This window comes from Manacus candei, unplaced genomic scaffold (assembly GCF_025592945.1).
Source record: "Manacus candei isolate 608988 ecotype Guabito, Panama unplaced genomic scaffold, ASM2559294v1 h1tg000023l, whole genome shotgun sequence".
NCBI classification, from domain to species: Eukaryota; Metazoa; Chordata; class Aves; order Passeriformes; family Pipridae; genus Manacus; species Manacus candei.
The window spans coordinates 20,499,080-20,525,972 of NW_026138071.1; the positions used below are offsets into that span (position 1 = coordinate 20,499,080).

General features: G+C 43.0%; 2 protein-coding genes and 2 long non-coding RNA genes across 5 annotated transcripts in view; 3 read left to right on the plus strand and 1 right to left on the minus strand.

Annotated features, from left to right (window-relative positions):
- HSPD1 (heat shock protein family D (Hsp60) member 1) lies at positions 1-10,962 on the plus strand. The gene is made up of 12 exons (XM_051787970.1): positions 1-162; positions 888-1,063; positions 3,849-4,101; positions 4,631-4,713; positions 5,407-5,502; positions 5,803-5,896; positions 6,280-6,448; positions 6,796-6,895; positions 8,056-8,301; positions 8,512-8,686; positions 9,293-9,471; positions 9,560-10,962. Exons 2-12 carry the CDS (start codon positions 890-892, stop codon positions 9,710-9,712), a joined length of 1,722 nt encoding a protein of 573 aa, XP_051643930.1. The 5' UTR covers positions 1-162; positions 888-889; the 3' UTR covers positions 9,713-10,962.
- The window catches only part of COQ10B (coenzyme Q10B), a 19,066-nt gene continuing 2,026 nt past the window's right edge, over positions 9,854-26,893 (minus strand). Inside the window, exons 1-5 of one of the 2 annotated variants that reach the window (XM_051787984.1) lie at positions 23,143-23,285; positions 19,617-19,763; positions 17,693-17,885; positions 14,996-15,097; positions 9,854-12,394 (exon numbers count right to left, since the gene is read on the minus strand). In XM_051787984.1, coding sequence (XP_051643944.1) covers positions 12,227-12,394; positions 14,996-15,097; positions 17,693-17,885; positions 19,617-19,763; positions 23,143-23,198 — 666 coding nt within the window. In that variant the 5' untranslated portion in view covers positions 23,199-23,285 and the 3' untranslated portion in view covers positions 9,854-12,226. Of the gene's footprint in view, positions 12,395-14,995; positions 15,098-17,692; positions 17,886-19,616; positions 19,764-23,142; positions 23,286-26,893 lie in introns of those variants that run through there. The other variant, XM_051787985.1, reaches the window with a different exon arrangement.
- On the plus strand, positions 12,004-14,509 carry LOC127471239 (uncharacterized). The gene is made up of 3 exons (XR_007904600.1): positions 12,004-12,093; positions 12,732-12,797; positions 14,277-14,509. It is a non-coding gene; the product is annotated as an uncharacterized LOC127471239 (long non-coding RNA).
- On the plus strand, positions 17,806-19,764 carry LOC127471240 (uncharacterized). The gene is made up of 3 exons (XR_007904601.1): positions 17,806-17,919; positions 19,202-19,345; positions 19,661-19,764. It is a non-coding gene; the product is annotated as an uncharacterized LOC127471240 (long non-coding RNA).

A 26,893-nucleotide genomic window follows, 5' to 3' on the forward strand; every position in this document is an offset into this window, starting at 1 on the left:
GGCCATGCTGGTTCCGGGGCCGGGCGGCCGGGGCCGCACATGGGCTGGCGGTGGCGGGGGGCGGGGCCGAGGCGGTGAGTGCCGAGCGCCGCCCGCCGCCGCCGCCGCGCCTGACGTGCCCCGAGCCCGCAGAGCCGCGGAGCTGCCCCCGCGCTGCCGCAGGTGAGCGCCTGACAAGGCCGGAGGCGCGCGCCCGGCCCGGCCCGGCGTGGCCCTGCCCTGCCCTGCCCGGGGGAACGCGGCGGCTGTTCCCGCGCGGCCGCGGTGACCGCGGGGGCTCCACGGAGGGAGCGGCCGGGCCCGGGCGGCGGAGGCGGGGGGCGGCCGCGGGGTCGCCGTGCCCGGGCGGCGGGAGTGTGGCCCACAGCCCCCGCGTGCCGGTGGCGGGCCCGGGGGGGGCGGGTGGCGCTGACCTTGCTGCGCGTGTCCTGCAGCAGCGGCCACGTGCCCGCGGGGCCCGGGCCGGCGTGGGGGCCTGGCGGGCCCGGGGCGGCCCGGCCCTCACCTCTGTGCCCTTGGGGGGTGGCGGCGGGCGCGGGAGCCTTCCCGGGCACCCCCGGCACCGCCGCGCTGGGCACTCGGAGCTGCGGGGGCCCCGCGCTGCCCTCGCCGTGTCCTGCCCCGCCGCCGGGAGGGCCCGCGGGAGGAGCGCGGAGGCCGCGCACGGGGGAGCTGCTGCAGCGCGAACCTCGCCGTGGGGAGCGGGGATCGAAGCCTTGTTCGCTGCAGCTGCTTCTGTGTCTCGGTTCCAGCCAGCCGAAAAACTAAAGGCTCATCAGGATCACCGGCTTTACTTCCTAAATCCATTTCCCTTCTTTTACTGTAGAAGCAGCTGTGAGAAGCCATCCTGCTGATTTTTTTTCTCTGCATTTGTTTTAATCTTTCAGACATGCTCCGTTTATCTACAGTACTCGGTCAGATCAGACCAGTGTCCAGAGCACTCGCCCCCCATCTAACACGAGCCTATGCAAAAGATGTGAAGTTCGGAGCAGACGCCAGAGCTCTGATGCTACAAGGAGTAGATCTTCTAGCAGACGCTGTAGCTGTCACCATGGGGCCAAAGGTAATCGGAGACTTAACACTGACCTGGTTGAAAACACCATAGCATAAAAGTTTGTTAGCTTTCCCTAAGTGGAGCTGCATGATTGCATCTGCAGAACCGCAGTGCAAAGGGTGAGGGGTATGGACAGGCTGCCGAAAGCTGCAGGCAGCTGAATTCCCATGTTTGTCACCTGAAGCCTCACAATAGTGCACGTGCTTTTCATGGTAGCAAATTAAAATCACTCGGATTACTGTGAAAGGTGCAGTGTAGTGGTTTGAAGGTTACGGTGATGTGCATAATGTGTTACTACCTCAGTTGATAGCTTGTAACAACGCAGTAGATAATGTAACTGTCTGTGTTGTGGGGTGGGTTAATCAGCATGTGGAGTTTTCTGTTTCTTGGGGGCAGATGGGTTGTTTTTACAAATTACAGTTGTTAATCAGGGGGTTTTTTTAGTATTAATGGGGTGAGAAACACATCCATAGTGTAGTGTTGAGTGTTCAGTTGGCTGGTAAATGTTACCAGCTTCAGTGAAATGCCGTGGCGGTGGCATTCCTTCATGTTACACTATATTCTGTCCTGTGAGTTCTAGGTCTCTTGAGAAACTGGCTCTGGTATCCTGCATAGTCATGCAATGTGCAGTAAAGCTTGAAATGAGCTTTGTTTTTAAGGAAGAGACACTGATTTTCTTTGGGCTTGTGTGAATGTCTGTTCCATGTAGTACATGTGCATGGTAGTTCTTCTCAAGGCTGTTCTGCCTCTGTAATGTAATTCATGTATTTTCTGTATGTTTTTAGTGTTCTGTTAGGTTTATTCAAAGGCAAAAATGCCATAAGATGAGCAGATGGAGGTTAAGGAACGTGATGTCAGCAAGCTGTGTCTGTTTTCCCTAAACAAACGAAGTTTAAGTGTGGTTAGTTAATTCAACTTCTGTTTTTTTTGATTCTGCTACTTTGTGAGTGCATTGGCTTAAGGGCAGCTGCTGATGCAACTTTGTGTAACCTTATGGGTTTTTGTTCCAGTGTTCTCACTTTTTCTGCTGTTCTCTATGTATTTGTAGAAATCTGGGGATTGTACAGCAATGCCTGACTGTGCTTTTAGTGTTTTTAATAAATATCAATCTGGTGAGGAGACTTCCTTTAGGTACTGTTCTGCATTTTAAGGAATGTGGTTTGTGGTCTCACACAGTCTTTTGATAATGCTCCAAAGTGTTCAACAGAACCAGTTTATGTGAGAGCTCAGCTTCTCAACATGCAGGAGTATTCCAAGTGCACGTGTGTTTACTGGTGGTGTTCCCTGCTTCAGGAACATAAATTTTGTCCTTTCACGTGATTGGAGAGAAATAGGTTTTGTTGTGCCATTCCTCTCAAAGCTGCAAACCAAATATTTGGTTTGTAGCAAAATATAGAATAAAATTAGGCAAAACTAGAGAGACTACATGAAGAACTTCCTAGTAGCAGGATCCACCAGAGAAGAGTTTTCTTATTCTTGAACCACTTTTAGATTTGAAAGTGCAGGTCAAATAAAACAGTGGTAAGCAGCCAGGGTATGAATTATTTGGCATAGCTTTTTTATGTCACAGAGGTAAATTTACGTAAGCTGTTCCCCAAGTTCAGCCTGAGTAACTGAGGCGTAACCTTTCCTCTGTAGCTCCGAGGGGTGGCTGTACTTGGGGAGCAGCCCGTGTCTGGCAGGCAGCCCGAGTCAGCTCAGTGGCTGAGGCAGATGTGCTGGGCTCTGTGCAGGAGCACAGTAGGCGCTGCAGGGGAGTCCTGGGCTGGCTTGGCACGTGATCCCAGCTCCGGGTGGAGCTGGAGCCACACTGGGGCTCGAGCAGCCATGGCAGGAGCCAGAGTGGTCAGCCCTGAGCTGGACCTGACAGACAGGGTGAGAGCACTTGTGCGGGGTGAGAGCACTTGTGCAGGGTCCACTGGGAGCAGCAGAGCTGGGTGCTCTCCCTTCCCTCTTCCAACAGCTCCAGCTGTCAGGATAGCTCAGGAGTTTCAGGGCAGCAGTGGAGCAGAGGAGGCTCCTTGTGTTTCTGCTCCCTCCAGCTAAAACTGGAACGTGATTGTTTGGGGCAGCTGTTCAAGCTGTTGAATTCATCTGGGAACAAGCAGTCTTCTTGTGCAGGTGCATTTGCCCTGCATTCCCTGGGTGGTTCACAGTTTCCCCTGTTAACTGTGTCCGTGTATGTTGGGTACAATAGTCCAGCTTTTCAGTTGGATCTGAATGTGAGCTAAGAGAAGAAAGGCTTGGTAACTTGCAGTGTTTGAGAAATTAATGTAACACATTAAGACAAATTTGTTAAGTATTCTCAATTTTCTTTGCTGGTCACCAGTGAGGTTTGCAAGTCTCTACTTTTTTTTCTTTCTAGCACATGCAGCAAATTGATCCTTGTATTACTTTTCTCAATCACAAAGACTTTTTATTGTGGTTTAATAGAAATTTTGCAAGTTTAGTTCTTTGTGTTGCTGTATATTTAATTTTCGGGTAAAATATTAGTGTTAGAGGGAATCTCTTCAGTTATTTTTGTCTGTAAGGCCAGTCTGTCTTTAGTTGCAGACTGTGGTATTAAGCATTGTGGCTTAGGAATGAAGCCTCATTCTGTGAAAGCATGAAACCTTGGAGCCATTTTTCCAGTTGTGGAGAACCTTGGTAGTGTTTGCTGAAAAGTCCCAGCTGAAGGCTCTGTGCAAGGTGTTCAGCTGTGGCTGTTCAAAAGGATCTTCATCTTCAGCTGAGCTCTTAAGAGTAACGTGCTGTGGGTTGGCTTTGGTTTAATACTTGTTCTTTGTCACCCTAGGGAAGAACAGTTATTATTGAACAAAGCTGGGGAAGCCCCAAAGTGACAAAAGATGGCGTGACAGTAGCAAAGGCAATTGACTTGAAAGACAAATACAAAAATATTGGAGCCAAGTTAGTTCAAGATGTTGCCAACAACACGAATGAAGAAGCAGGAGATGGTACCACTACTGCCACGGTACTCGCACGTGCTATTGCCAAGGAAGGCTTTGAGAAGATCAGCAAAGGAGCTAACCCAGTAGAAATTAGGAGGGGTAATTTTTTTCCCTTGTTTTTAATGTTTAATCACAGTCATCTATTTTTCATATCCTGAATTTGACTTTATGAATAAGTTGCCTTCTTTTTGAAGAGGGCCACATATATGAAGAGCCTTTATATGAAAAATGATGCTTAGAGAACATACTTGTTTCTATTACCTTGCTGACTCTGAACAATCCTTCATTTTTCTAGTCATTTTTTTATTATTTTATATGCAGTTAACTTACTTGTCATAGGTAAACTCCTATTTCTGCATTTACTGCTGCCGTGGAAGGCAATTTGTGACAAATTTCAGTCATGACAAAATATCTCGCACCAATTCCAAAAAAGGTCACCAGATACACAAAAGGCAACATAGAACTAGAACTATTGGGTTTTGGACATGCAAACTTGATGCATTTTTGCAGTGTGGACTTTTTTTTTGTAATGAAACCTGTTCAGTGGGGTAGGTGGGTGGGTGGTTTGGTTTTTTTCTGTGCTGTATACCTTGTTTTGTTCACTCACAAGTATTTTCTCCATGTTTAGGGGTGATGCTTGCAGTCGATGCTATTATAGGTGAACTGAAGAAGCTGTCTAAACCTGTTACAACTCCAGAAGAAATTGCACAGGTTAGAAAAAAAACTCAATGAAACATAACCCAAGTTTACACAGCTGTTCAGAAAAAAGTTTTGGGCAGTTAGGTTTAGTGGAGTTGGGTTGTGTGCATGTGACACCTGGGTATTTTTCTTTAAACATGAGGGTTGAAGTTATGTTTTGATGAGTGATCTTCATGGTTATGCTTTCTTGTTCCTATTTTAACATGTCCAGTATTCTGCCTTCAATTACACTGCTGGAAGTTGCTTCAGAATTAGGTTGTTTTTTTCACCTTCAAGTTTCATTCCTAAGTGGGGCTTGAAAACATAAATTTGTGTACTTGGGAGGAATTGATGAGAGCAAAGCTGTGTTTGTGGATGGGAGGTGAAGGCAGAGTTTGGAGGATGTGGCAGATCATTCAGGTTGAGGTGGGTGCCCAGCTGGGTTTTGGGCACCGGGTGTGTTGGTCTCTGTGGGTTGTACCTCCCTCTGGCTGCAGATTCAGGTGGTCTGTGTGTGAGTCCAGTGCAGGGAATCTGGCCTTGTGCTGGAGCTCTCCAAGAGCTGTGAGCCCTTCCAACAGAGATCTTGGGTCCTGGGGTGGGTGTGCTACAGTCAGCTGCCATGTCTTGTCACATGTTAATTGAAAATGGTTATCCTGGTTTTCCTTATAGTGGGAAACAAATTACTTGTGTTGTGAAATGAAATTAAATGCTTTACTGTTTCAGGTTGCCACGATATCAGCAAATGGAGATCAGGAAATTGGCAATATAATCTCTGATGCAATGAAGAAAGTTGGACGAAAGGGTGTGATCACTGTCAAGGTAAGAACTGGCCAACATGCAGACTAAGGGCAAGGTGACTGTCTTTTCTCCAGTTAGGGCTGTGTTTTGTCTCATGGAATGTAGCTGCTGCTGCTCACATGGTCTCCCACTATAATTCCTCCCCATCTCTCTTAGATCAGGGTTTGAACATCGTTCCTTTTATTTGGAAAGGAAGCACATGAAAACTGGTGTGTGGTTCAGAGGCTGTCCTTCTGTTGTGCATAGTATGCTAAAGTTATACTTGTGCTTTTGGTAACAAAGAAGGGATCTTTTAATGTGGACTTTGTTGCATCTAAACAGGATGGAAAAACTCTAAATGATGAATTGGAAATCATTGAGGGTATGAAATTTGACAGAGGCTACATCTCTCCATATTTTATTAATACAACCAAAGGTGAGTTACCAATAACCCATGTCATATACTTTACAGTGGCTCTTGTAAATTGCAAATAATTATAATTATACTTTACAGTCCCTTATGCTTGTGCCACAGAAAATAGGGCAGGGGGTCCTTTCCCATCAGGAAATTTTAACTTGGTAAAAGCTTGGAGTTTTGGGGGTTCGCTTTCCTCTCTGCACAAAGAGAATGATCAACATCAGGCTGGACCTGCAAGAACAATGCAGGACTGAAAGTGAGGTCTTGGAGAAAAGAATTTGTCTCATTTTTTAATGCAGTTTAAAAAGTGCAGCTGTTGCTCCAACATAGCTGTTGAAGTTTAAAGAATGCTTGGTGTTTTTGTAATGGAATTGTTTAGATAATGTGTGCTGTTTCTGCAGGGCAGAAATGTGAATTCCAGGATGCTTATGTTTTAATCAGTGAAAAGAAAATTTCTAGTGTACAGTCCATAGTTCCAGCTCTTGAAATCGCCAATGCTAACAGGAAACCTTTAGTCATTATTGCTGAAGATGTTGATGGAGAAGCTCTCAGCACTCTAGTCTTGAACAGGTGAGGCTTAAAATCCATTCTTTTAGACAAATACTGGTTTTTTTTATTATTTCCATCCTTTTAAAGGAGTACATACAAGAGAGCGTGTTTAATATTTCTGTGGTGTAGTGCTGTTTGTTCTCTTGTCTGTGCCAAAGAAACAGCAGCTTTGGACATCACCATACTTTGTGTCAACTCAGACAGAAACTCAGTTGTGTCTTAACTACTATTTTGGGCAAAATCAGCTCAGTTCATGAAGGTGTCTTGTTTGCTTGATTGGTGGAGCTGTACTGAAATAATTGGATTTAGTAATTAGACTCGTTTTCTGAACACATTTGGAATGTTGTTCTCTGAATTTTTCTCTTCAGGCTGAAGGTTGGCCTTCAGGTTGTTGCTGTAAAAGCACCAGGTTTTGGTGACAACAGGAAAAACCAGCTTAAGGATATGGCAATTGCTACCGGTGGTGCTGTAAGTAATGATGTTTTAAGTAGGTTTTTGCTCTAAGAAACGTTAATGATATTTAAGGAGGAAAATTAATGTGTATTTTTAGGTCCTTTGCTTGTATTTTATGGGCTGCAGGCTGTGTTCTGTCTTTCAAAAATGTAACAGTAACTCTAATATTAGAATCTTCCTGTTTTTTTAAAATGTAGACACTGAAAATTGCTGTGTAATACAGCCCTGGCCAACCTTGTAACTGACTGAAATCACACGTGATTTCCTTGCAGGATTTAGACTGTTAAAGGGAAGGAGGAACTCCAAGACAGTATCTTAGAAATATAGCAAAGCTTTCTTGCTGCCTTATAAGACTGATTGTCTCACAATTGCCTGAACTCAAATGTGGCAAATATAATAACTGAAAATGTGTAGAATTGACTGAATGGTTTTCTTAGCTCTAAACTTTGCATATACTTGGTGCACTGATTAATGTCCCTTTATGTGCCTTTTTGTTACACATACTTCAAAATCATGACATCATACTGGGACACAAAGGAGGCTATTGAAATAAAACTTCATGTTTAAGCTAACTGCAGCACAAAGTAACAAGCCAGCAAACTGTTTTAAAGTCTGTGAAGTGCCAGTATTTTTAACTTCTCAAAATACACTGAGGTGACCGGTGACAGGACCTGAGGAAACGCCATGAAACTGTGTCAGGGGAGGTTTGGGTTGGATATTAGGAAGAGGTTCTTCACCCAGAGGGTGGTTGGGCACTGGAACAAGCTCCCAGAGATGTGGTCACAGCACCACAGTTCAAGAAGTGTTTGGACAGTGCTCTGTAATGGTGTAATTCGTGGGTTTGTCCTGTTCAAGGCCAGGAGTTGGACTTGGGTGATCCTTGTGGGGCCCTTCCAACTCAGGATGTTCTGTGAGGACTGTGTAACACTACTTTACTTCCCAGGCACTTTGAATCAGTGAGCTACATGAGTCAGGTGCGAGTGAGAAGCTGCTCATTTTCCATTCCATGAGTCAGTTTGTGAGGTACCTGCGTGCCTGGACTCCTTTAAGGAGAAGGGAAGAGTGTTGTTCAACTGCAGTAGTGTGATTATTTTGCACCATTAGTTGTATGTGTTGTAAAAAAATTGATGTATGGGGAACCTGTGAATTCCAGCTTTTCACATAATTTCTTTCAGGTGTTTGGAGAAGAGGGTTTGAGCCTAAATGTGGAAGATATTCAGCCTCACGACTTCGGTAAAGTGGGAGAGGTCATTGTGACCAAAGATGACACGATGCTTCTGAAGGGGAAGGGTGAAAAGGCTCAGATTGAGAAGCGCATTCAAGAAATTATCGAGCAGCTTGAAGTCACCACCAGTGAATATGAAAAGGAGAAGCTCAATGAGCGATTGGCCAAACTCTCTGATGGAGTAGCAGTATTGAAGGTATTAAGAGATAATAATGAACTAAAACTGTGTTTAGGTTTCTTGACTGCTGAGGTACAGAAGGCTGCCAGCACGGGAGAGGCTGGATTGGCTTTTTGGCACTTGTCAGTGCTCTTGGTTGTTTAGTTTGGGGGCAGCAGTGTTTAGCCAGCAGTGCTCTCCCACCCGGGCTCCTCGTGTGGGCCTTGACGTGTGCCTTGCTGCTTGTAGGTGGGCGGCACGAGCGACGTCGAAGTGAACGAGAAGAAGGACAGAGTCACTGACGCCCTGAACGCGACCCGCGCTGCCGTGGAGGAGGGCATCGTCCCGGGAGGGGGCTGCGCGCTGCTCCGCTGCATTCCAGCGTTGGATGCCTTAACCCCAGCCAACGAGGATCAGAAAATTGGTGAGGAAGTTACTGGAATGTGTGTGGAAGTGTTGCGAGTAGCCTTTGTCCTGACTTGAGGCTTTCTCAGATGAAATGCAGGTTGCTTCCAGTGAGTTTTTAGTTACTTGATCTCAGGAACCTCACGCCCCCTTGGTATGGTGGTCTCTGCTTTTCAGGGAGAGGGAGGTTTCACTGAGTGCCTGACTTGACTGTGAAAGACCCAGTAACACTAAAGCAGCAGTGCCCCCTGCAGAGAGTGGCAAATGGTTAAAGTTGAGAGCTGACTGTTCCCAGCCATTGCAGAGAGATGAAAAATCTAATAATGCTTAAGAGATTGTGTGGCAAATCAAATGGAAAAAGGCTTTGTGCCATGTTACACATAATGAGTACTCCTGACTTCTTCAAAATGTAGTAAAACTAAAATGTGTGTGAATATCCTGCAAAGGTTTCATTTGTTGACAAATGTCAAGTAGCAGAGAACCTTTCCTCCTGGAACTGATACAAATAGATTATGTTTTTGCTCAGAGTGTTCTCTGTATTGATCTCCAGCAGCTCGTGCAGGCAGGCCTTGGCAGTGGGAGCAGTGTATGCAAAACATAGCTCTGACCACCCTTTTTCTTGCAGGGATTGACATAATCAAGAGAACACTGAAAATCCCAGCAATGACTATTGCAAAGAATGCTGGTGTCGAAGGATCATTGATAGTTGAGAAAATCCTGCAGAGCCCGTCAGAAGTTGGCTATGATGCAATGCTTGGGGACTTTGTAAATATGGTAGAAAAAGGAATCATAGACCCAACAAAGGTAACCTAAAGGTCTTAATTCTCAGCTTCTTCTCCTCCCGGCTCCTGTGACAGCCAGCAGGCATTAAGTTATTTCTCCCCTGTTTTAGGTGGTGAGAACTGCTCTGATGGACGCCGCCGGTGTCGCGTCTCTCCTATCAACAGCAGAAGCAGTGGTGACTGAGGTTCCCAAAGAAGAGAAGGAGACGGCAATGGGAGGAATGGGTGGCATGGGCGGAGGAATGGGAGGTGGCATGTTCTAATTCCTGGGGTAGGGATGCATCATGAGCTGTGCTGTTGAAGACTGACAGTTCTGACTTTAAAAACTTGAGCTATCAGTGTCAGAGGGTGGATAGTGACTGAAGTGAGGCTGGTGTTGAAAAATCACTGTAACCATCAGTTACTGGATTTCATTTAACACACGTGTAATTGTTTACAGTCATTGTCCATGCCTACAGATAATTTATTTTGTATTTTTTGAATAAAGACATTTGTACATTCCTGATAACTGGGTGCAAGATCCATCTACCGAGGTCCTGATTTGAACTTAATTAAGGCACTTGATATTTTATTACAGAATTTCTTGGTGCTTGCCAGTACTAGGAAGAACTTGGAAGCCACTGTGCGTGAGACTAGACAATTGTGTACAAAGTAGGCAAATAGAGTTATGTGACCTTTATGTAATAAACTGCTCAAAAGTTACAAAAATGTATCACCTTTTTCATCTGCCATAGTTATGGGAGAGCCTGGACAGCCTGCCTCTAGGATTTACTAGAAATAGACACTTAATGCTTGAAAAAATGACAGGGCATTTCACACTGAGAAACATTCCTTTGTCTAGAATGTTTCTGAGAAATGCAAGTGACTTTAATTTTGGTAAGAAATACCTAAGCTGAACTGCACTACAGTTCTTTGAAATATTAAACAATGCTCTGAAAACAAGGCACGTGCACTGGCTTTATTTTGCCCTGTCTATGCTGGTTGTTTCATGTGCTTGAACAGGCCCAGTGCACCTTTCACAGTTCAGAGGAAGGGAAGTGCCCTGAGGGTATCAAACAGGTAAGTCTTGCCTAAGAAAGGGTTTGGGGAGGGTTTAACCAGTTCCTTTGATCAGATGTAATATATGGTTACCTCCTCACTTTAAGCCTTCCAGTCTTGTCTTCCTTTCTGGTAATGGGTTGCAGAATTTAGTTATTTTGCGCTAGATGCTGTTTTACCATTAGAAATGTTGCTTTGCCACTTACTGGGTTCTTTGACCTGACAAAGCTAATACCTGTGATGTGTAAAGTCGTCTGCCTTCCAAACTGCAGGACAATGGTGTTCCCAAACTTCTGTATGCTCATCTCTGATTGCCTCAACAAACGAAATTGCTGTACAATTTCTCAGTGCTGTAAAACTGACCTCAATCCAGCTGTCACTTTCCTCAGCTTCCTGCCCTTAATAACTGTCCTTCACAGAGGGGACATGTGACATGCCAACTCCTCTTTCTGGAAAAGTAAACGATCTGAAACTATTTGAGGGCTGTCTTTATTCTGAAACATACCTTCCTATGTTACATAACGTGCTGTCCTGTAGTAACCACGTGGGTTACAGACACTTTGGAGAAAGGAGCAGCTTCAGCACCTCACCTAGAGCTTCACCTAATTTCAGCAAGGAAATTGGGTAATGTAAGGCAGCACACAGTGAGGATTTAAAATCTATTCAAACCTATTCACCTGTGTTTCTTCAGAGACTGGAAAGAATAATTATGGCAGGGACAGAAGTACTGAATGTGGATTTAATCAGGACAGGTGGTGCTATCGTAATGGGCTGATAATAAAATGGTAGTGTAGTAATGAAAAACCCCTAAGAACTAAGGGTTTTAGTGCTCTTGTATGCTTTTTAATGACAGCTGGCTGTGGGTGTGCTTGGCTGCAGGGAGCAGAGGACATCTTGTTCCCTTCTTCCAGGGAGGACAGTACTGTGGTCCCTTGCTCTCAAAGAGGTAACACTTCCTTGTTTTACAGTGTGGGAACTGTTTGCATTAGATGAGTAACTAACTGAAGTGCAACTTTAAGGGTGCAGGAGTAGGGGGGGGCAAGCTCAGCCTGCCAAATGTCCTACAAAGTGATCGGTGTCTGGAGCCCAGACAGATCCACTGGGAACCCCTGGCTGTAGCTGAGACTGCTGCCCTCAGATTACAGTACTCCTTATGTGTATCCCCTGCATTTGGTTTCTGACAGTTGAGGGTGCTCTATAGCACTTGCAGGTCCGTTCAGAAGCAGCCAGAGATTCCCAACTCACCTTTGCCATTCACCTGGATTGAAAGCACCCACCACTCGGTGCCTGGCAAAGCGTTCCATTCTCTGTGAAGCCAGAGTGTCGGTTCCCCTTGGCTTGGCCAGAGCTGGCTGAGTTGATGCTGTTAAATTACAGTCACACTACTAATAACTTAAACTTGAGTTAATATGTTACAGTGCTAGAAGAAAAATCATGAGCTTGGATAAGGCAGAACTTGGACCGTGATTACAGGAGCCGTGTGGCACGTTAACGGCAGCCTGAGATATGTTGGGTTACGGGAGCTGCCGGTTGTCTGTTACTGATAAGGCTTTAAGTTGCACTTGATTGCAGCTTCTGAACTTTCTATACAGGTCTGGCTGAGCAGGTGTGTTTGGTATAGTATAAAATCTTAACACACAGCCCAGATAAGAAATAGATGCCCCAAAGGTGGAGCATGGCACTTAGAACAAATGAAGTGTACAAACAAGGTTATAACTGAGGTGGTTACAGTTGTCCCTTTACGTCTGATGAACTTCATGGAGCATCAGCTCCCGAGGTATGCTGGTTTCTGGGCCATGGAGTTTGGATGCTCTTCTTTCAAAGGCAGCAACCATCTGCTTTACCACTTCATCAAAAAACAGTGTAGCAAGTTTTGAGTGTAGAAGTGAACGGAATTCAAAAGAAACCTGTTTAAGACAATAGAGAAGAATTATTTTTCCTGTTATCTGCTGTTGTGATAAAATGCTGTTACAAATAGACAACTCTTAAAGAATCTCTAGTGAAGTTTTCAAGTAAGTTGTGGGAGAAAGAACAGGTTGTTCTGAGGTAAAGGTGAGTGTGTCTGTGAAGAAAAGCTGTGTTCCTTGGTGTCAGGACTGTTCCCCTGGGCTTTAGAATTAGAAGAATCCTTTCATTCAGCTCTCTGAAGTAATCATTTACCTAAGCTGTCTTTAATAAATAATGTATTACAAAACAGATTTAGGATAATGAAAAACTACTGACAAACAATAACTTTGTGCACAGGATTCACTTGGGGGACTAAAAGTTGTCTGAAGAAAAATCCTGCATGACAAGACAGCAGACTTACAGGTAAGCTGGAGCACACCCAAGAGACTTAAAAGCAGCTTGAAATAGTTACTTATTAAATACCAATATTTTAAATCAGTCCTTATTGGTGGCAGTAGTTCTGGTATGTTCAAACAAGCAGTTTACTAACTAAAACTACAGATTTGGTTTGTTTTGTATCTCCCACCTGAACAGCTCCCACTCCCCACCTGACATGGGCAGGCAATGGAATGGATTGAGATTGAAGTATTTGTGTCATCTCTGAGAAATCAGCAGATTCAATGCCAAATGGAGCAAATAGAGCTTCTCCCAAATTCCTTATGAGCAATGCACATTAACTACAAAGCTGTAGAACAGAAGTAACTAAATGACTTGGCCCAAAAGCCAAGTGTAGCTTCATTTACATTTTCTTGACCTCAAGCAACAGTAAAATTAATGTGTATTTTGTAAGTCAGAGACTTACCATTCAAGGCATGCAGAGTTCTGCAGAGCAGGGATAATGAATCTGGCATCATGCTCTGGAATTTCGTAAATCTTGAGGTGTGGTGCATTTATATACATACACTTAGGAAGTTTGCAGATGGTAAGAGTGGTGGTGTGTTTCAGTCTATGCACCAAATCATTTCAGAGCTGAAACCAAACTAGGGAAGTTCCCTGCTGGATATGTTTGTCTCCTGGAATCAGGCTGGCAAAACAGGATACAGCAGCTTCTGGGAACTGGCATAACCCAAAACTCAGGTAACATTTTCTAAAGCAAACGAGTGTTCTTGAAATCAAAGTTTTCTCTCGAATATCTGTAATTGCACGGCGTGTTTTGAGGAGTTTGTTGTGAAATGCTTATCATTCCTGTCTCCATGTGCCCAGAGGCAGAACTAGCAAGGGTTAAGGCCCTAGGGAGGCAGCCCCAGCTCAGCTGGCTGCACTGGCTGCTGCTGCCTCAAAAAGGGCTGAGCAGTAAGATGTGTCCACAGTGTTCCCCCAAGACACAGAAAATGTCCATATCAAGTGCAGTTTTTACTCCCTTTAGGTGACCTGAAATGTCAAAAACGTGGCTTTGGTGTGGGGGTGGGTTGTGTGTTTCCTCACAGAGTCTGTGTTTAGATTATAGGTTTAAATAGTTGTTTAATTCAAGTTTTCTCAACTTGGATTTTTATGGCTTGGGATTTAGGATTTGGGTTATAAGCTAGCTTATGTACTGGTTAGTAGTAGGAACTGGCACTTATTTCCCTGGAGAAATTCAAATATCAAGAGCAAATAATGTGCAAACATCATGAACAAATCCTATGAGAAATGTATTTTTTTGAGTGCCACTAGATTAATTTTTATTCTTGAACCGTAAGAAGTGAAATACAGCAGTAAGCTGAAAGTTTTTAACCCAAAGAGGTTAATGTGCTAGTTTCAAAATACCCAAAAAGCTTTTTCCTATTTACTGAAGATAATTTTCAAAGTAGAATATTCCAGTAGATGGCAGCAGGATTAACCCATCTCTGTGCACTTTTGCAGCCTGTTGTGATCCCCAGCTTAATTATGTGCTCAATGCAGCTCCTACACCTTATGCTATAAAATGCAAGAAAAAAATGTGATGACAGACTAAACAGACAACACTGAAAAGCAATAACTGGAGTGGAAAACAACTTGTCTGGGAGTAAAATCAGGCTCAATCAGGTACTGGATTTAAAGAGCAATAGTTTGGGCTGCAGTGATATCCCATCACAGATTAGAAAGATTAGACAGGAAAAATCTTTTATGCCAAAAGGAAAAAGTAAGACTTAAAATACATGACAGAGTAAAACTGAAAGCCAGGAAATCAAATCAACCAAACTGCAGGCCCAACAGGACAGATGGTACCAGAAAGTAGGTGCTCTCCCAACTTAGGCTGTAGAAAAATTAAAGGAAACAGCAAACTATGTTTAGCATTTCTCCCTCTGGATTTGACTGTCTGAAAACTTCAGCATGTTTAGAACTGTATGGTGAGAGGTGCCCATCCTCAGACTGTTTTCTGATACCTGGAAACCTCACAAGAGATTCCTGTTTCTAAAGGACACTGTAGTGGTTTCTGTGTGGTCAAGTTTGCAAAATACTTTTGGGATAGTATTGACTAAAACTAACTTGTTTTCTGTGTATTTGTGTTTAACAAAAAGTACCAGGCATTTAAAAAAAAACCCACACAGTTGAAGACAGTGTTTCTAATTAAGGCAGTGCTCCTTAATTACGATACTTACTGAAAAATCCAATGTACATGTCCTTGGATATCCAGGGATACCTGGGCTCAAACGCCACACTGTTTCCAAGTGATTAAATAGTTTTCCATCTGTGCACGATGCCTAAAAGAAAATTTGAAAAGTCAAGCTGCAGTTAGGCTTTTACAAACGTGACAAGCTGGTATTACTGAAGTTTGCATTTGCATTTCTTAGGCAGTGATGGTCACGGCAAAGTTGAAACTGTTCTCGCAGCACAGCCAGCATAAGGTCCCATTGTGTCATTTATGGCAAAATAACTGAGTCCCTTTTAAGGGAGGGGGGAAATTTGTGTCTTGAGCATCATGAAACAGATCTGTGGCATGATACATGGAACATCATGCTAGTTATGTACCAGGATTTTGAACAACACTGCTTTAAGCAAAGGATATGGATATTTACTGGGGATTTAGGTAGATATGCTTTGTTACATGTATAGAATGTTTTAGATACTGATATATGGACTGGTAGCTTTGGCCATAGGAATGGTTAGCCCCAAGACAAATGTGTTTGAAGACAAACTCTGAAGATCCTCTGTCACAAGATCCTGTTGTGGACCAAGAGCTGCCACAAAGTCAGTAGACCATACACTTGAGCTCATGATCAGCCTATACTCTGCCTTTGGGTTCCAGGCAAGCCCTATTTGGCTAGTGCTTTAGGAGGGCTTGCAAACAGTCCTTTAAAACAGTAAAGTATTGGCAGTAGTTTGCATTATAATTTTCATGGCAATAGTGTCTTTATTTTCACTCATTTTGCTTTTGGCACATAGAGCTAATTCTGTGTGGCTATATTTATAAAAGAAAAAGATTGAAAGACCTATTCTTCAAAATCATCCAAATACATAACCTCAACTGGGTTAGAATTTGGAGAGAAAATTTCTGTATTTCTGTAGCTTTTTTTTTTTAAATCTTTTTTTTTCTTTTGTTACAAGTTCTTATTGTTGCCACAAGCAGCTCTGCTCCAGTAAGACTACCCACGAGGAATAGGTGTTGCTTGGGTTGGAAAGCTGTGGTAAGGTGAGTCATTAGCAGCAGCACAAAAATAGCTATGTTTTTCTTTCCAGGAATGAGATGATGCAGGGCCTTGCCACTTCTACAACAGAAAGAAGGGAGTAGAGGGAAGATTAGACACAATGAGCTGGGTTTGCTTCCCTACTGCTGCCAAAACAGCAGGAAGAATGGGAAAACTGTCACTGTGTCCCCCCTGCTCCCAATCTTATGAGTAGCAAACTCACTCCATGCTTTCCCCCTCAGCAAAGACTGCTGTTACCAGTGTGATTATTCAATTGTTTGAGCACTGCTGCCTTAAGCAACAACAAAAAAATCCCCATTTTGTCACCACATGAAAGGTGCCTTTGCCCAGTTACCTCAGAGGAGAGTGAAATAATCCAAGCACACAGTGGCTTCTCTAGAAATGTCCTACAGTCATATGAACATAATGTAAATCTCTAGGAACAGTAATTGCAGGCAGAGAAAAGGCCAATGAGTCCAGGAGGAGAAAATCTGAAGAAATGGTTTACCTCTCCAGTTTTATGGGGTTTTTTCCTGAGACAGGAACACCTCTTTTGAGTGAATTAAGAGGGGAAAAAGAGTTGGTAAGCCAGTCTGATAGCTGTGTGAAAGAAAAAAGCCTGTCTTGTCAGGGAAGAGTAGAAGAGGAAAGCTCTCAGCATGTGAAACACACATTTCCCCTTTGTAGCTACTCAACTTTCTTAATAAAGGGAAAAAAATCTTTTTTTCTTTCCAGAATCAGTAAGTGCATTAAATAAAAGCACTTTGCATATTCCTTTTCCAATTTACATCTTTCCTGTACTTCAGAAACTCATTTTCAGTTAAGTGTCTCTTATTAGGAAGCCTAGAAATAAGAGTATTCAAACAATTATCTTGAACAGCAACCAATTGTTGTAATTTCCACTGATTACTCCAAAACATTCAGGATCTGCCACACGAAGGGAGAGACAGTTTTGCTGTAAGGAATCTGTTCCGAGCCATTCTTTACTAAAACAGGTTTGAACATATAAGGCAAGCAAATGCTTAGAAGATCCAGACATCATTTAAAATTTCTGCCTTGACACTTTTCTACTTTTCTCTTAATTACTGAAAAGCTGAAAGGAGAAATACAACTGTTCCTCTTCTGAACAAATTAATTGTTAAAAAAAAATTGACTTTAAATCCACTCTTCCATTTTCTCATCAATATATTGAATAACAAGCTCTTCAGCAGATCCTACACTTACGTTTAAGGCTTTTCATATTAATTAGTTAAAATTGTGAGAAGAAAAGTAATGACAAATAGCAACTTTGCTAAGGCATCAGAAGCTAGTGTTGTCAAAGATAACTTTAAAGTAAGTACTAACTTTGTATTTAGAGAGTCTTGGACAAAATTATAACAAAATACAAATCAGAAGTGTTATGTCTTCATTAATGGCTGCCATCTTCTCCAGCAAAGGCAAGTTAAAAAGTGATTCCTCTTTCTCCCCCATGTGGTGGGATATGTTTTAAAAGCACATTGAAATTCTCCCCCAGTTTATCTAAAATCCTTAAAGAAAAGCAACACAAGTTTTGAGCCACAGAAAGAACTTCCAGCATCAATTTTGTTTCGAAACAGGATGTTCCTGGAATATTCAGATTTCAAGAATAAATGTTAAGGAAAGTTAGGAGAGGAAAAAAAAAAAACCAGTTACCTTAACTAAATGTGGTCTCACTAGGGTAACAACTGATGTGTAGTTCTCTACTACAGGAGGGAATCCTATTTCCAGCTGTGCTTTGCAGTACCCAGAGCGCTTCGAGAGTATGTCTGACTTTTTACACCAAGGAACAAACAGTTTGTAATTCTCCACAACAGCAACAACTTCATACATTTCTTGCATAGAATACCTGGAAACAGAAATAGGAATGCTACAGTTACAAGGTATTTTAACTAATTCAGTATTGAAGTGTCAGAGATGGTATAAATGGTGTGGGCAGCTGGAAGGTGAACATACAGTCACCTGAAAACTACCACTGGTTCTGGAGATTAAAAATGCAGCTTTGCTAATTAAGAGGAAAACAAAGTAGTAAACTGGTGATAGTCTTTACATAAAGAAGCAAAATACAACACACCATCCAGCAGTAAAGTTAATGAACATAAGCTAAAGAATAACCCAGGTCTTTTGCTGTTCTTTAATTAAACAGTCAGGACTCTACATGAGGATTCACATAATCAGAAATGGAACCAAACTTCCCTACTTAGCATTAGGCTTCTTTAGGGGTCTGTTTGGTTGGTTTGGTGGGTTTTTAAACACAGTGAACAGATAGATGCATTAGATACATTTTTTTTTTTCCCAACCACCAAAGTAGTCTAGCAAATTAGTTACCAATTTTGAACAATTAAACTGAACATGTTCTTTAAAAAAAAATCAACATAAAATTCTAAAGAAGTTAGTGAATATGACTCTCTCTCAAGTGTCATGTAAATGTGCATACATTTCAAATGAAACATTTTTTTTCAGCACAGCTGTGTCTTCGTTGAGGTTGATCTTAGACATTCCATGTTAAAAAAATCCACACTGCATGGCTACCAAGACAAGGTGCATCAAAACTCAAGTACTGCATTTAATATGGTTTCAACTGAGGAACACTACGTTCCTCACATCAGCCCAAATTTAAAAGCTTAATTAAAAAGTACATACAATGGAAAAACCTTCCAGCATCACAGAATGGCTGAGGTTGGAAGGGACCTCTGGAACTCGTCCAACCCCCCTGCTCAGGCAGGATATTGAAATCAGATGAAACACATAATAGCAACATTTCAGTTGATTCTACTGTAACGTGGCAAAATATTATTAGCAATGGTTTTTAACTTTTACTTCTGACTCAGGAACAGATGGGATTAAACATGGGCTTCAATTCTTTAAAATGAAGCATATGTTCAACAGTACTCAGCAGTGAGTACTCTTGGACAAAGGCCTTTTTTTAGTGACTATGCAGATATGTTGCAGTTCGAGAACTATCACATAAAGGAATGTTAAGTATGGACAGAAAATTATGCTAATAAAAAAGTAATTCATGCTATTGTGGGCCAGAGACTGGGGGCAGATCCCAGCATCATTAAACGAACTGGAATTTTCCCACTAGCACTAAGGCAAACTGGATTTCAAAATCTTTTTCTATGTGTCTTAGTTTCTTCATCACACAATTTTCTTCTTTTAAAGGAAGAAGAAAATCTTGAGAACTACAATATAACCTAGAAGCAAACATTAGCATGGATTTGGGACAGAATGAAACAGAGTTTTCACACTTCTTGGTTTATTCATGTTTTACCAGATGAAATTATAAGTGTATTACTCCCTTTCAAGGTTGGTTTTGTTTTGTCATGGAACAGAACAGTTATTTCTGCTCTTTCTTTCTGTGGGCCAAGGGTTTTGGGTTTCTGCTTTTTTTATACTCAGATTCATACTGGTAAATCCTACCTTTACAAATTCTGAAAATCAGAACTCCTTTTTACATTCCAATTGGGCAGAGTCATAGGCGCATGTGTCTGTAGGGATGGGGGGTTTTAACTCTTTTTGAACTTCTAGTGTTTCAGATATAAGCATTTAAAGTCTCTTTCCACAGTTTTATACAAACCCTATAATTCTTCTTTCAGAATATTCTTTTCTTTTATTTACTAGTGGTGCAGCAATGTTGAAGAAATTCCTTGAAAAAGTCTGGCTCGTTACAGGTGCTTGCAAAGGAGAAGTTCTGGTCATCAGAACACCACAAGAAACCAAGTGCCTGAAACAGTGAAAATGCTTTTAGATGTGTTTCATATCAGCAAAATAAGTAACAGCACATTCAAGTGGGACAAACAACCTGTTGTATAACATTCCAGAAAATGTCTGTCAGATGGAAAAGCAAAGGCTCATAACAGTACACAAACTGTCAAACATTTCTTTTCCTTAAGAGAAACTAAAAACAGCCCCCAGTCATGACAAAAGTAACTGGCAGAGTGAAACACAGAGGCCCTCATTAAACACTTGAACACATGGCAGCCTGAGTTCATGTACAAGTCTCATATGCACTTAATTTGCAGAACAGGTTTTCCTGATAGCAAAATCAAGGTTTGCAATACTTATCCCTTTTGGAATACACAAAGTAGAGAAGATTTCACTTGGAGATACAAAGTTGAACTCTGGTGCCATCCTTCTCTTAAAAGGACAGTTTAATTTTGAAAGTCCATTCGGAAGGTGCATTGTTACCCAGCTTTCCAAATTTCCTTCAGAAAATATAATCAAAACCTTGGACACAGTGTTTTCATAAATAAAGCTTAATTACCTGTAAAAGGACTAATAACCTTAAGATTGTACCTCAGTGTTCTCTGTTTGTGAACATCTACACTAAAATCTAAAAAATATTCATTGTGATTAACAGTTCTGTTCTGCTAAATTACTGATTTTGCTGAGATCAAGTAGATCAAAATGCAAAATGCTGCCTCAAAAGTTGTGATTTTTTGCATCAGGAAATTAAAAATGCTACTCTTTGTCCTCAATGACTCTACAAACATAAGCTAAAGAGTAACCCAGGTCTTTTACTGTTCTTTAATTAAACAGTCAGGACTCTACATGAGGATTCACATAATCAGAAATGGAACCAAACTTCCCTACTTAGCATTAGGCTTCTTTAGGGGTCTGTTTGGTTGGTTTGGTGGGTTTTTAAACACAGTGAACAGATAGATGCATTAGGTACGGGGTTTTTTTCAACCACCAAAGTAGTCTAGCAAATTAGTTACCAATTTTGAACAATTAAACTGAACGTGTTCTTTAAAAAAATCAACATAAAATTCTAAAGAAATATAGTAGTAACCCATGACTGAGCACATCAGCTTATGTGGTCACTGTGTTGGGAGACAGGCAAATAATAAATTGGTATTGAGTTAGAGGAAAATAATCATCATTAGCAGATGGTTAGAAACAATATGTATAGACTTTTTTAAAACCAACTATGCAACTGTGATATGAAGCAAGATGAGTGACAAACACAGATTGTAACCACTGCAATTGGAAAGAAATTATTTAAGATGGGACAGAAGTACTGTGTCAAAATTAAGAAAGGATGGGTCCACTTTAAAAGCCCTTAGACAACAACTCTGCAAATGTTTGCAACTGTATCTCAAGGGATGTGGTCACAGTCTGTTTTGTTTCCACACAGACTGGACAATACTTAAGGAAAAGCTTTGACAATTGCTTTGACAGGAAGTTGAAGGGTGCCAGTAGCATCGTAGCTGCCTCAGCCCCAGTCACAGAAAGTGTTCAAATGTATGGACATGACCTCATTCTGCACAGCAGATTTAAATCACTTTATCTGGGGCTATGTACAGCACACAGTCCAAACTGGTCACCAGGTTTCATCTCTTGGTCTGTTTTTATTGTAGGGCTGTACCAGTCTGTTGTTTCATACAGTTTTATCTAAACTTGTTTCGCCTGCAAGGCTGAAAAACAACCCCTGCAAACAATCCCTTGGCTGCTGTAAGACAATGTCCTTTTCACCATTATTTTGCCATTCGAGGCAGACAGGGTTAAGAGGTTACAATTCTAACAAGCGTGGTGAGACTCCATCCCTCTCCCGATTTTATCTGAAGAATAACAGACGCTGTGAGAATGTGCTGGGCTTGGTCCCAGCTCAGGAAAGCAGATCTCTGCAAGAAATCCCAGAAGCGTGGGTTTCCATGGACTGTTTTTGTGAACCTGACCCGGGCCACAGAAGAAAAGCCAAGTCCATGCTAGAATTCAGACACACCTGCCACCTCAGTGTTTGCCCTCTGCCAGTAACAGAACCATCCCCCCTCACACTGCTCTCACTGCCTTCTTCCACTCCTGCCACTCGCTGCTTTCTCCCTAAGCATTTGGGCTCTGATGACAGTACCACCCGACCTCCATGACCTGAAAGAGAAGCATTTCTGGTGTATGACATGCACACGTAAATAATCTATATTCAGTGGTTTTTTGTTGGTTTTTTTTTTTTTTCTTAATAGCTACACAGTTTTCTAAGCCTAAAGGTTAATGTATTTTTGAAAAAAAAGGGATCTCCAACCCCTCACTGTAAAGACTGACATTAGTGCTGAGAGCCAATTGTGTTTACTGTACCCCAGCTGATACTTCCATCAGGTTAGTGATATCTGATGGCCATTTTATGATCTATGAGACATGAGTTGATCCCATGCAAATTTTTTGCTGACAGCTGTTCACATCCCAAAAAATGAGTGTACCAGCAAGTATCCTCATTAGCATCTCAGTCTGAATAAGCAGAAGAGACTATTTACCCCTGGCCCCTTGCAGTCTGCTGCTCAGCACAGCCAGGGTTCTGCTGAGCTGGCAGCAGGTACAACGTGCACACCAGTGACAACTGCAAAGCCAAAGCAACTCCAGATTCAAGGCTACAGATAACACAGCTCCGGGTTTGACCCCGCACTTGCTTAAAACCAGCTGCCAAGGCTTTCGCAGCTCACATCAGAAACATTGTCAAACTTAGTGTCCAGCTAGTTACTTAATGTGTTTCCTTATACAAAACACCCTTCCCAGCAATTGGATTTTGCCCTCGAGACTCAAATAAATGACTTTTTAAAACAGCGCTTTTGTTTACCAGGACTGAACTAATTTAATACTGCAAACACATCCTTAAGATTCTACCACAAAGGATACACAGTAAGAAGTGTGCCCCAAGGTTACATTACACCACTGCACAGTAACAATGATGCCAAATGATTGCTTGAAATTTGACATCATGAACCAACATCTATTCCACTTTTTGACAGTTTTCACGAGTATGACAGACTTTGACAAAGAAACACAGCAGCACTGCTATAATCATTTTTCTTCTCCTAACATTTCAAATCGCGCTCTCTCTCATCTGCTTGCTCTTTTTAATTCCAGTTACAAGATTAACTCTTCTCCAAAGCGTATTCCTTTTCTCGAGTTGTTGCAGCCAGCCTTCCACGTGCTCAGGGGAGAAGGAACATGTTTCCTTACGAGAAGCAAAAACCACCCGGGCGTTTCACTCAGCGTTTAGTTTCTCTGCACTCGCAGCCCTGCAGCCGCCTCGGGCAAAGGACGGGCGACTTCCCTACCGGGGATCCGGCCCCTCTCTGTCACCCCCGCGCTCACCGCGCCCCGCGTACCTGCCGCCGGCCCCTCCGGCCATCACCCTGGCGAGCGCCGCTCCGCTCCGCGACATCCCGGCCCGTCTGTCGCCGCCTGTCGCCGCCTGTCCCCTCCTGTCGCCGCCTGTCCCCTCCTGTCGCCGCCTGTCCCCTCCTGTCGCCGCCCGTCCCCGCCTGTCGCGGCGCGGGGCCGGCCGGTCCTGCCGGCGGGGGCGCGCAGTCACGGGACGGGCGCGCGCGGCCGCGGCGCTGCCCGTGATTGGCCCGGCGGCGCGCGAGCCCCGCGCGCGGCCATAATTGGGCTTGTGGGCGCGGGGAGTCCCCTCAGTGCCCCCCCGGCCCGGCCCTGTCCCTGTCCCTGTCCCGTCCTGTCCCTGTCCCCGTCCCGCACAGCGCCTAGCCGGGGGTCCCCGCCGAAACAGCTCCCTCCGCGGCCCCTCAGCTGGAGCTCGTCCCGCTCCTGCTCGGTGCGGGCTCAGGGTTACGGTCACCATCGTCATTAAAACTCAACAGTGCGGCCACAGACCCGACTGTAACCACAGAGCGTCGTTTTAACACGAGCTGAAGCAAAGAGCTCGCTACTTTCTTTTAATTCGCATTTCAAATACAGCCTCCCTCAAGGAAAGCCTGCTTTACAATTACAGTGTGATTGACGAACTACTGTTTGAATGTAACTCATCACACATTCCGTATTTTGTACTTAATATGTATTACATGTAAGTTGTTTAAAGGTAAGTCTGCAAAATCTATTTCCATAAAATAGCTTGGGTGGTTTGGGGTTCGTTTTGTTTTATTTTGTTTAATTTAGTACCTGGTGGACTGGCAGCCCTCTGACTGGGAATCTTGAACTAAGTTTAGTGTTTACTCACCCTGAACTTGAACCTGTGTCTGGGTTGTGTCACACTAGAAAACCAGCTCGGATACATTGTCATCAATGTCTCTCCAGCTATGGGAAGAACCCTTTACCACCCAATTAAATGCAACTAGAACTTTAAATGCAATGAAAGCCATTTAGTCAATGCATTGAAAAGCAAGAAAATTTCTGGACAAAAATAACAGTTCCAACTATGTAAGCCCACAGCAACCACCTCTTCAGAAAAGTCCTCCTTTTTATCCCTCCTTAATTATCCCAGTGTCCTTGCCATTAGCAAAACCACTCACCATTAAACAAGAACACCGCCAATTTGGATGACTGAAACTAGTTGGAGCAGCTTTCACTTTACCACCTCAGGGCATGGTGTTCTTCAGATAAGCTGTCCCATAGCATATTCCTATTAACTTGATGTAAAACAGAAATATGTGAAAACCCACATTCTCCAGTGCAGGCTGAAAACAAGCAGCCAATCCAGAAACACAAACAAAACCCCAATCCTGGCCTCCCTCCTTCTCCTTCAGTCCTTATTACTAAACTCATCTGTGTGTTTTGCAACTTCCATCAGAGCTGCTCTTATTTGCTGATGTCTGTGTTTGCCATGGGAGTGTGTTCTGTCCCATTGTTCTGTCTTGTTCTGTGGATCAGGAACTGCTTCTTAGAGAGATTGATATCTTTCAGAATAACTGGAGAGTCAAGTGTTGAGAGGTCCAAGATGATGGATGTCTGAGGCACTTTGAGGGTTTTTTTGCCTGTTTCGTTTTCTCCTGTAGGCTCAAGATTGCAGTCATTAAACCTTGTCTGATACCTATTGCTAGAAAAGAGATGTGCATTTGCTAACTTTGACAGGAAGAGGGTCTCAAATTAACACTTAACACTTAGAGGGATGCAAGATGTTTCTGATACACCAGAAAGAGATGTATAGTATGGTCACACAGAATTTTTTTTCTGTGTGCTATTTTTTGTAACATCACCATCATGAGAAAAGGTTAGGTTTAAACTCTGATTATGAGATTTATCCTATTAAAAAACAATTAAGAATTTTAAGGACACGTCTAAGTGGGCAGAGAGACAGTCAATCCTAGATGAGGCAAGTGCATCCCTGTGTAAAAGCAGGTTATTTTTACACAATTTATTCAGCTCTATTTCTACAAATTACTGAAAAGGGCAGCTGGTTTAGTATGTTCCTTTAAGAGATAAAGAGCAAAGCAAAATTATAGCCATTGTAGTTTTGAATAATACTTGCCTTTGAAAGATCTCAAAATATCTCACAATCATACATTTAGGCTAAGAAAGATGATCTACAAGCGTGGGTGATGATTAAGTCTCTAGTTACATGGTCTGCAAATGATGCAGCTTAGGAATTAAGGGCAGATTTACTATTTCAAGTGGATTAATCAACAGCTACAATATAAAATCACATGAATTTTCTTACATTTCATGTAGCAGCAGTGAACTTGTAATAATTGAAGTATTTGGCTGTAAACCTGTTATGTAAAGGATTAGACTTGTTAGACCTTTGTAAGATTTTGGTGGGCCTGTAAATCCAAAAAAGGTTGAAATCTCAGTGGATAGTTGCTCACAACCAGTTTTGAAATCCAGCTGCTCTGTTCTTACTCTGTCCCACTTCCAAAATGGTACTCTCTGTATTTATTTAACTGCTAGGGAAGAACGTGATCCTCACTAACCCACCCAGACACCGGGCTCAGCTCTGGCAGGCTGGGGGAGGGTTGCTGCTGGAGGAAAGTCGTGTCTTGGGCTTCTCCAGAGGGCTGGTGTGGCCCTTCCCCAGCTGCCCTCCCCTGCCAGCCCTGGGTGCTGTGCCAGCGGTGACACGGGCTCTGTGGGCCTGAAGCCTGGCTCCTCTAGAGACAGAATGTACAAAAAAATCCTTCTAGGGGTGCCCACAGGACTGTGGGAGCACGGATAACAACCCCATCCCCTCTTTCATTTCTGTTCCTCAGCTCATCCTTGCCAGCAGTGACACACAAAACAGGGGTGGTTTGTGTCCAGGTCACACACACACCTCCTGTGCTGCAGAAAACCCCTCCAAAAGTTTGTCATCCAAAGTGTGTTTTTTCAACTCGCTGGCTTTCCAGTGACAAAAAGGATCCTTTCTACCTTATTCCTTCTTGACATCAGAAGCAAAAATGTGGCTAGAAGAGATTTTATTTTGTGCCTTTTTTTTTTTCTGTTCTCATATTTTAAGTTTCTGTGGAGTTGAAACATAGTTGCTGCTGTTGAGTATTTCTTCACTTTCGTTTAAGAATTTTTGCCCCTACCTTTAACAGATACATGAACATCAGCGAACTGTCCCTGGCATCTGAAGCTAAGCACAGACCTGGGATAAAATGAAGCATTGAGAGTTTAGACCAGGTTTGTAGCTTTTCTGCATAATGTCAGTTCATTGTACAATTCTTCATAGCGTTGTGTGGGGGGAAAAAAATGAATACAAATAAAAAGTTGGTTTTGGAAGAAGCAGCAGGAGAGTGTAGTCAGAAGCCTGGCTTCTTACAGTGAACCAGTGCCAGAAACTTCTACTGGCACAATGGATGGGGTCGATCAAGGACAGGCAAAGTGTCTGGATACTTCTTCAGCAGCAGTGCCAGCCAGTGGCAGCTTAAGCTGCCAATGAAGTTGGACTTGAATCTTACGTAAAGTGGGACCTCACAGGTCTGTAATTTAGGTATGATTCCAGATCTGCAAAGCTTATGGGCTCTGAAATCCAATCTGTTTCAAATCCATTCAGGAACCTCCATGAAGTGTGTGTACATGTGTGTACGTGGGGGAGAGGGATGGGAACCTGGGCTGGAGAAGTAGGACTGGGAAACCACTAAGTAACAGCTCTGTCAGTATCCTGTGGAAACTGTGGGATGGAGTTGTTGTTCAGGAGACAAA